This window comes from Hipposideros armiger, unplaced genomic scaffold (genome assembly GCF_001890085.2).
Source record: "Hipposideros armiger isolate ML-2016 unplaced genomic scaffold, ASM189008v1 scaffold_373, whole genome shotgun sequence".
Classification (NCBI taxonomy): domain Eukaryota; kingdom Metazoa; phylum Chordata; class Mammalia; order Chiroptera; family Hipposideridae; genus Hipposideros; species Hipposideros armiger.
In genome coordinates, this window is record NW_017731723.1 from 1024741 (window position 1) to 1035034 (window position 10294).

The 10294-nt window shown below is 50.7% G+C and overlaps 1 protein-coding gene across 8 annotated transcripts in view; it reads right to left on the reverse strand.

The window, feature by feature from the left end:
* TLE3 (TLE family member 3, transcriptional corepressor) overlaps positions 1-10294 on the reverse strand; it is a 54069-nt gene that overhangs the window by 42668 nt on the left and 1107 nt on the right. For all 8 annotated transcript variants that reach the window (XM_019662384.1, XM_019662382.1, XM_019662383.1 and 5 more), the window contains exons 3-4: positions 10006-10069; positions 8990-9034 (exon numbers count right to left, since the gene is read on the reverse strand). In XM_019662384.1, coding sequence (XP_019517929.1) covers positions 8990-9034; positions 10006-10069 — 109 coding nt within the window. The remainder of the gene's footprint in view (positions 1-8989; positions 9035-10005; positions 10070-10294) is intronic.

Below are 10294 nucleotides of genomic sequence, written 5' to 3' on the forward strand. Positions count from 1 at the left end.
AAAGAAATTCTTGCAGGTAGGGCTCCTTGGGGCCACATACAACTACCAGGTGACAAGGAGCATCAAGCCAACAGTGGAAGACCTTGGCAGGGGTACGGCAGCTCTTTGGGGGCCCCAGTGCTTCTCCCAATTTCAAGCTAGCTTCATGGAGATCCCCATTTCTCTGGAATGGAGTGTCAGGTCCTAAGGAATGGGCGTGGGACCCAGGGCAGTACCATCAACCTCAGTTCCTCCAGTCTTTCCCTAGGGTTTCTGCCCTTAGGCGAAGCAAGACAAGACCTGGACTGCAGCCCTCTCCACTGGGGCCCCTTTCTCTTCTCAGTCAGGGTTTATGGAACTAATGCACCCATTGACCTATCAGCCCTGGCTGGCTTACTGCCTCCATCTGCCCAATCTCATCCTCACTCTAGGCCCACCAGGCCATTTAGCCCCTCACCCTAGGACATCACCTGCAGCTTCTCCGGGCCCACTGAGTCGGCCCTGTCTTCTTAAACAGGAAGTCTGATAGTTCCTGTGTCCCACCCCCACCCTAAGTCGAGGACTGACCCCATGCCTTGCCCACTAGCCTACAATAAACTGCCTTGCTCTTCCCCGGCAGAAATCACTCCTGGTTCACAAAGCATGCCCCTGACAAGACGATCAGTTTTAGACGCAGTCAGGTCAGACCTGTTGAGGGCTCTCCCTAGGGAAGCATTTGGGGGGTACGCGGAAGGCCTCTTCCTTCAGCCCTTCAACAGCATACTGGCTGGGTGGTCTAGGAGTCTCAAACCAAAGCTTCACCGCCAAGCAGGGAGGAAGGGTCCTCTGCCCTAGCCTCAAGTTGCTCTGGGTATTCCCAGTGCTGCAGGGCTGGTGGGAAGAACTCTTGCTGCATTTGAAGGAAGACATAGACTTCCAGTGCAGACTGAAAAAGAACTTCTCCCATTGGACTAGTAGAGTTTTCATTCAGAATTAAAAATAAAACAAAACCAAACCAGTTGAAGAATTGTGAACAATGGTTATCAAGGATTAAAAAGGGCAAAGAGATAAGGCCATAACACTTTGAACTCCATGCCTAAATAGACAGCCACAGCATGACAAGCAGAGTTTACTAATCTACCTCCATGCCACTGACCTTCGCTTTCTGCTCCTTGTACTCAGCTCCTTCTTGTAATCCCCATTCAGCATGTTTTACCCATCTTCCCCCATTCCTTAGTCCCCGATATCTCTTCTTTATCATCTCTCCTCCTAGCTATCTTTCCCCACCCCACCTTTCTTCCCATCATACTTAAACTGTCCACAATGTGAGATGAAAAAAAAAAATGCTTAAGCTACTTCAAGACACTTCAAAATAAAGGTTTATAACACATTTCTTTCTACAATCACAACTTTTACGGCTGACAGGCCTCACTCTCTCTCAGAAACCCGAGAAAGCATTCTTTCCTTCCCAGAAAGTCCATAATACTATGCAGGTTCAGGGAGAACCCCAAACTGGAACGTAACCCTACTTGAGACCCCCACAAAATGCACACTATGCATCCAAGCCTGTGCATCCAAGCGTGCCAAGCACCATGCAGAGCTCAGGGGCTTCGGTGAATACAAAAACAAGTCCTATCCCTCAGGGAACTCACCGCCTTGTCAACCCACACTCCTCACCCTGCCCCCACCCGCCCCAATTTAAGAGCACAGCCCTCTAGGGCCCTGGGAGTAGGTAGGTAATCTTTACACCCAGGCCTTTCATGCCATGCTCCGATGCTTTCATTCTGGGATGTGCCTCTCCTGGACCCAAATGCCTACCATTCTAGGTTCCTAAGATGAGAATGTCTAATCTGCTTTGTAAACAATCAAGTGCTACAGAAACGCTTAGCGCTGCATTATTATCATCTATAATAATAGTTAGAAGATCAACAATTGCCAACTCTTTATCCTCAGTAAAGGCCTTCTCCTGGGGTTGTTTGGTGGGAGTGGTGGCAGCTACCCCAGGACCCCGGACTCCCTGTGTGTCACTCCCATGGTAGGTAAATAAGGGGCTCCCTCTGACACACAAGCCAAGCACACCCACACTCCTAGCCCTTGCCAAGAACAGCTGGCCTCTGAGAGAACAGGGCAATCGTCAGGGCCAGACTCCAGGCCCAGCAGGGCTTGCTGGCCTCTCAGCCCCACTCCAGGTCTTTCCCAAAGCTGGGAACTTGGCTCTTTCTCACCTTTCAAAGGGCACAATTGGTAAAGAAAAGCTTTGGTACCGGTGGGTGAAGGGAGCCTGTTCCCAAAAGGTTGCTGCATCTTCAAAGTAATGAAGTCAGCTGGGGTGACGGGGCGGGAGATATTTGTTGTCAGGCAACATCTTCAGGGCTGAGTAAAGAGGACCCCTGGTGACACCCCCTAAGCCTGGATGAACCTCCACTTGAGAATATAAATCGCTGCCCACCCACCCTCACCTTTCCAGAGGGGCCTCTGCACAAGAGTAGCCTTCTGGAATCTGATTTGAAAGGAGCTTAGAGTCTCCTATCTGACTCTCTGACAGGAGGACCCCTCCCCCACGCCCCCCACCCTCAAAGGTGGCCTCAGCCTAAACATTCAGCTAAGGCTAGAATGCCTGCCTGCCCCACCCTCATGCTGACTATGCAGCTTCCTTAGCAAACTAAAGAACTCAAACCAATGTTGGTGAGAATTTTGACCCTCCCCTTCATTACCTCCTGAGAAATGCTAGGTCCTAATGGGGGGAGGGGAGGCACATACAGGCGGGCTCAGCGCTGGTCCCTGGGGTTTGCCATCTGCAATAGATGATGCCTCAAAGCAACACACCCAGGGAGTCATCCTCACTTATGTTTTACTGAATTCCCCCTTCCCGAAGTTTATCCTTAGCCCCAATCTGAGTAGGGACATTTACTTTGAAAGGCAAGAGAAAGAAAAGAAACAGCCGAGGGAGAAAAGCAAAGTGAGAGGGGAAGAAACCATCTTGGCTATGAGTCTCAGAGAGCATTTGTTGAAAACAAGATATTGTCCCTTTAAGCATATAAAAACAAGGCCCTTGAGCACGCAGTTCTCACTCTGGTACACAATTATGGGTGCTTTCAGCTGTCTAGCACTACTTCAAGTGCACTCTTAAACCAGACTGTCAATGGCATGTTGAAAGCTATTTTGCTGGCTGCTATCATTAATAGCAAAGTGGAGAGCTTGGGCTGATGAGAATTAAATATGGGGGAGGGGCGGGTCACAACCAGTCATTACAGAATTACCAATATGAGAAAGGAGACAATGCCCCATTAGGAAATAAAGTTCAAGCCAGCTTATTACCGTGGGGACACAGGCAGGGGAGGCAGCAGACACAGGAACGTTCCCTCACCCCCACTCAGGCAGATGGCCTCGGGCCAGCCCTGGAGAGCCATATGGGGACACAGGAGCCACAGTCAGGAGTGTGAGAGCAGAGAGGCCTTGGAGATCACTTTGCTGTGAAATGTCACCACCTCGCCTCACTCCCCAAGTGGAGCCCCCCTCAGCACCATTCCAAAGACTTGTGGCTTCCGGAACGTACTCATTGCCTTTCCACAAGCTGTTGCCACCCCTGGAGGAGCCGCCAACGTCGCGGGCTGCCTAACACACCCCTGCCCTCCGAGGCGCGGCTCAAGTAACAGCCCTTGGGTGCAGCCTCCTCCTACCCGACTCCCCTTCCCCAGGAAGAATAAGCCACTCTGTTCTGTCCTGGGTGCTCCTCCTCCTGTGTCACCCGGCCATATTAGCACTTACCTCACTGCATTGCAATGACTTATTTAGATGCCCAACTCCCCAGTGGAGGAAAGGGTGTCTCATTCACCAACCCCAGCCCACACCCAGCACATCCCAGGCCCCTAATCACCGTTTTGGGAACGAAGCCAACCCCCTCATTTGACTGATGAAGAAACTGGATGCTGAGCTGGAGGAGGAAGCCCGCAGAGCCAGAGGCCAGCCCACAGTTAAAACCCTCCTTCCTACTCACAGGGCTCAGGGAAGCACAATTCCACCCTCCGAGTCAAGAAAAACCAACGCGTTCACTGAGCACCTACTATGTGCTAAGTACACATAAGAGACCTAAAGAGAGGGCCTTCCTCCATAACTACAAAAACGAGATACTGAAGTGTGAGAAAGGACATCACCCACGTCAGGTCGTGGGGAAAACACACTGAGGTTTGGTCTTCGTCACCTTTTTGCTCCTGGTGTCCCAGGATTTTGTTCAGCAAATGGGACAGAGACACACTGTGCCATGCAGGAAGAAAAAAGGGGATTCATTCCTAGACTGACTCACTCCTACAACAAAATGGAAACGAAGGGCCTGTGTCCCAGACCAAACCCTTCCTATACGAGGTGAAGAGGGAGGAATCCAGAGAGAGAGAGAGACAGAGAGAGCGAGTGAGAGAGCTCTGAGCCCTCAGGAGCCTCCTGGTCCAGAGTCCATGGAAAGTCTTAAATTAGAATCCAGCTTCCCGCCCAGGCAGTTTCCTTGATGGGTATAGTGAGGATAAGGGAGCATCTGCCCATCTCCCAGGTCATGTCAGTGATAAAATCTATGAGAAAGAAAAGACCCAGAGAAGCTCCACACCACCACTTTGTACAATGCCATGGGCAACAAAAAATGGGGCCAGAGAAGGCTGGGTGGGCAGCAGTCTTGAAGGGTGAGGGGCCTCCTCCACTCTGGACAGGACAGGGTGAAGGGGAGCTTTGAGTTCAGCAGAGCTCAAAGCCGACTGAGTCAGGGACTCAGTCCAGCGACAGGGGCTGTGTGACGACAACCAGAGATGGTTCCAGGGAAGAGCAGCAAGGCAGGAAAAGTCAGATGGAAACCAGGGTGCAGAACAGTTCTTAGATGCCAGCACTCCAGCCAAAAAATGATAGATTTCTTTGAGGCTCAATGCAGATGCCACACAAATAGGCAAAGCCCTATGTATAAGGACCCGTGTCCCCTTCAACTTTGAGAGCAGTGCCACCTTCTCCCTACCAAAACAAACTCAACGCCTGGGGCAAGATCTTTGTCACCTCGCCACCTGCTGGCTCACTCTGGCCACCCACACCTTCATGACAGTCACAGAACTTCAAGCTGTCCTGCCCGGAGATCTTCCAGCCCAAGCCCCTTATGACCTAGATAAGAGGACCCAGAGAGAGGTGACACGTGGAGATCTTCCCTCTCTCCCTCAGCCCTGTGTTCACGGCCACCCTCATGGCTGCCTTTTTCTGCGTAAAATGTTCACAGGTTTTACCATTTTACCTCGCCCGTGAACCTTACCTCTGGGATTGCTCATTATGCATTCTGTGTACTATTACGCACCTCAAATCTTTCATTGTGCAAACAACTGGGAATTCGGAAGAGGACCCTGGGCAAAAAGGGTTTGGCTGATAGGGTTTTACAACCCCAAGTGAGGTACTTTGGACTTCGGTGTAGACAGGTTTGTCACCCCAGCCTCTGAGATAACGGCACAGCCAGAAGCAATGGTAGTTAAAGGCACAGGGTGCTGTTAGTCCATGAGCACTCTTCATTTCTAGTCTTGCTGCAGACCTGGGATTGGGAGAAAAGGCTGCTGCCGCAGCAGCTCTACCACGAAGGGACTGGGTGACTCTGGATGCCTCAGCTCCCCCTTTTGGGCCTCAGTTTCCTCATCTGTAACTTGAAAGGTTTGGATAAGAAGGCATGGGGCTCTCCCAGTTCCAGGATGGCAAAGGAAACTGAGAGGAATGGTTGTTCGGTTTCCAGGAAAACGTGACTGTACAGTGCTGGCACGAGGCTGCCCCCAACTCAAAACGCCTCACGTCCTCTTTCAAAGCTTCATCCCTCACAGGTAGAAGGTCTGAAAAGTGGCCTGACCCAGTGTCTCCCAGCATCAGGGCCTCAAACCCAAAGCACAACCGTGGCTCTGGCACGCTCGTTTCTAACCGGCTTTGTGATTTGTGGCTGACACTGCAAATCCTCTGCAGGAACAAGATGGGAACTGATGAGCTGGTCAGCCATCATGGCCTCCCTGGCCTCGCTGAATCACCCTTGACATTCTGCCTGGAAGCAAGGGCCTGGAGGAGGTGAGTGACCTCCTGAAGTCTCGGGCCAGGCCCGTATTCTGTAATCTTTGCTTTACCATAATTAGGGAGGGAGGCAGAGGAGTAGGTCGAGACCATTTATTACTTCTCTGGGGTTTGACAGCTTGGAAAAAGGATGAGAGGGAGACAGAAACAGCCAGGAGAGGAGCCAGCCACAGTGAGTTTAACCTCTCAGTAAAATAAAAACGGGCTGGACGCACCTCATCAGCAGCTCTCTGTCAGTACTCGGGCCCATTTGGCAAAACCTGTGGTTCTCAACTAATAGGCATTTCCCAAGGTGGTGGTGGTGGCGGAGGTAAGAGGGTGTGGTGTGTGTGCGAGCAGGCTGAAGGCCGCCACACTTCCCAAGGTGCTAGCTCTGGAGATCATCTATTATACAAAAAAGTACAGACAGTCCCCACCCCCAGCCCTGAGCTTAAAGATGAAGAATCCAGCCTGTTTGTTCCAGGCAGATGTAATCACTCGAACAGTCAAGTCTAGAGGGCAGGACACTGCATGAATAATTCAAGCACTCCAGTCACTTGATTGTGTGTGCAGATAAAACACCAGTCAACCGCTAAACAGGTCAGCTGATAAACTTGTTTGCTCAGGCCTAACCACCATCCGCCAAATGCACCCAAGACCCACACTACAATTAGTGGCTGTGGCTGGGTTCTCTGCTGCAAAAAGCTCGCAAGCTGAGGGAGTGGCCAGCTCCATTAGGTCAAGGTTGCAGGTCTCAGCCCGAGGTTTCTTCACCTCCTTGCCTCTTTGTTCCTATACAGCCACAGGGTGATTTCACCCAACTCAGAGACTGCCATAAACCTTGCCAAGGCACAGCATGCTGGGAAGCAAATGGGAACTGTGGCTGAAAGGCACAGGGCAGGCAAGGAGGGGAAGTACCCAGGCTGGGAATCCAGAGGCCCAGGTTTGAGTCCCAACTCTGCCCTCTTGGTGCCCCTGAAGCCTCCATTTCCTCGCCTATAAAACAGGGGGCAGAGAATCCATCTATCAGCCTCTGGCAGCTGAGAGGATTACATGAGAAGATGTAGCCAAACCTCAGGCATCCTCGCCCTAAGAACCCTGACTGGGGAATGGCCAGAGCCCCAGATGCACACAGCTGCTCTTCATGCAAACCCCATCACCAAATGCGTTACGATGGTTAACTCTTCATGAGTTCAGTGTCCTCAGGACTCTGGGAATAGTTTTGCTCCTCCAGCCAAGGTGGATTCTTGTGCCAACGACCCATCCACTCACAGACACGGGGAGAAACACCACCCTTTCAGACCTCAACATGCAACGACATATTACACCTTAATTACGAAGCTCTTAGAATAACTGCTGCTATAAATTTTAAACCTGGGTGCAATTACCCTCTTTAAACACACCCAAGATACTAAGCGCTGAGATAAAAAAAAGGGGGGGGGATGGAGAAAGGGAGGAGGTGGCACCTTGTATAACACCCCAAGGTCCTTGAACACTTGGGACCTCAGTTCCATTTCATGCATTCTTACTGCACCAGTCAAACACAGTCAGTTCCACCTAAAATTGGGCAGAACCATTCTCCCGAAAAGAAACATCTTGACTTGCAAAGCGGTATCGGTTTATGATTTCTGCGGGTCAAGAAGTAAAATCCTGGTAGCCTTCATGTGGGTCCCTAAAGAACTAATCCCTCAGGAAGCAACATGTTGGCTTCCCACATTGCTCAGTAAAGTCAGGCCGCTTTCTGGCTGCCCTTCACCCAACATGGGGGCTCCCTCCAGGAGGGGAAAGGAAACTACAGATTAGTAGGCTCTATACAAGCCACCAGAGCAGGCAGGTTCCAGGAATCTGAGAGCATTCCAGAGGTCACCTGCCCTTCTCACCTGCCCTGGGTCCTGCCCCCTGAAAGAGCAAAACTGAAACCTTGTAAACGACTGTTAACTTACAGCAGAAAATCCATTCAAGTCACGGTCACCAAAGGCTAGCATGAGTCAACAGCCTTCTGAGATTTCAAGAACACCAATTGTTAAAAAGAACAACAGGCCTACACCATTATACGCCGTTTATGCGTGCCAACTCTAATCCTGGCCAAGCCAAATTATAGGCAGCCTCTCCTCAGAACACAAATACACAAACAGGCCTCTCCCACAGCCCAGCCTAGCACTGGGGACTACTTACTGATATGCACCCAGATAAAGAGTGTTTGTATTTGCTCAGTTTGAGGTATACTGTTATTAGAAGAGTGACAATATGAGGTAGTTTACATATCCATCAGGCAACACCACACTAGCTAAACTGGTTTGACTTCAGGATTTCAAAGGTAAGCTCAACTCCCAGCCATCTCAAAAGTGCGGGCCAGGCTGCCCCTGGGCAAGTTACTTCATCTCTGCTGTTCACCTTCCTTCTCTGTAAAATGGGAATGTGGATACCTTTGAATTAAGAAAGAGATGAGAAAGCTCCCTCAAAAATACAAGGCATTAGGGCTCTGTTTCATTCTGGCTTTATGTTTTTAAGCAGTTAGTGTCCCTTAAGTTCTGACAGCTCAGCCTGGCTTTTAAGACTCTTGAAGTTTAATCTTATCAAGGCAGAGCATCACATTTTTACACGCACACACGCATACACACACCCCTCCTGCATTTATTTCCCCTTGAGAACGCTGCATTAAAACAAATAAAAGCAGCCAGTCACCTCTGGGTTTCAGGAACCTCTAAAACAGATCCTGAAGGTACAGTTTTCCCTTTGCTCCTTTATCCACCACCAAGATCCCAGACCAGGCCAAATTTCAGAAGCTTGAATGCTGAAAGCTCAACATCCAAGAAATTAGCAAAGCCTCAGACCCTGCATTTCATGGACTGGATCCATTCACTTTTTAAGAAGTCGGAGTAACAGAAGAACTAGGTTCGTTTTCAAACAGGAGGAGCCATAAGAAACCAGGTAGTATATACGTCTTTAAAAATCAGATGTATTTTTTAAGGAGAAAAGCACTTACCTGCTTGTGCATTTCAATGTTCAAGCCATAGGACATCTCATAGTACTAAAAATGAAAAGAATTGCCATTAATAAACACAGAAATCTCTCCATTTTCCTACAGCTTTGGGGGGAGGTTTCGGTCAAATCATACTTTTAGGATACATTTGTTAATAAAGAAGTTTAAATCAAACCCCAAAGCCAGCGATAGAGGGTTTAAAGAGCTGACAACACAAAAGAGTGAGTGCTATTCTCAACAGAACATTACACATACAGTAGTCAGAAGAGCTGAGCCCTCCCTCCCACAAGCCCTGAATGTGCCATATATCCTGTTTATACAGGTTTGGGTTCAACAGGGAATCCTGTGTACACTGGGACCCTCTTGTCCTCTGAGAGTTATTCAGCAATGTGTCGAAGGCCTCTTATGTGGAAAGCAGTTCAGGGAGCCGCTTAAGTGCCTCCCATGTCCTCTCACAGATGCAAGAGGTAAACCCGTGGAACAGACACTGGGGAAAGGGGAGACAGACTACCTACTGTCCCAGGGCTAACAAGATTCTCAGTTGGGAATCCCTGAGAGGGCAGTGGAGGCTTTAATCCTCCACTCTCAGAAATGCCTGGGGAAGGAAAAAGGTAGGGGGGAGTGCTTAGGGCCCATTCTGGCTCGATCCCAGGGCTGCAAAGTTTCCAAACACTCCCAGGAGGGCTCTAAGGGAGATTTTTATCCAACCCTGATGTAGGCTAATCCAGCCCTGTTCTACTCGCCAAGATAAGGCAACCAGCCCTGTGGGAAACTTTCATGTAACAAACTAAAGGTACACAAAGGTAGCTCAGAAGTGCCGGCCTGAGGTTTGGGTTTCTTTCTGCCCCTCCTCCCACCCATCCTCCTCCAAGTGGCCGGCTGAAGGAGGCCGGGAAGGCTCAGAGGGCACACTCAGATTCCACCCGCTCCCAGGGCTGCCCTGCGGCGGGCCCTTGGGGAGACCCGGCTCCAGTCTGCCCGGCCCCACGCCGCGCCCCGCGGGGGTCGCCGCCTCTCACCATCACATAATGGCGCTGCATCTCCGTCTTCTCGTTCGCCAGCTTGTCGTACTCCACTTTGAGGCTGCGAGGGCAGGAGGAGTCGGCTCAGGCGTGGGGCCTGCACAGCCTCCCCGAAGCCCCAACTCGAGGGCCTCTGAGAGCCACTTTTCCACTTTCCTGACAACCCTTTGGGTACCTCATTACCCCGCAGCCTCGGGGCGAAGGCGGAGAGAAACAACTAGAAACTTCCCGCAGCTGAGCGAGGAGACTGATTGGGGCCGCGGGGGTGGGGTGGGGTGAGGGGTGT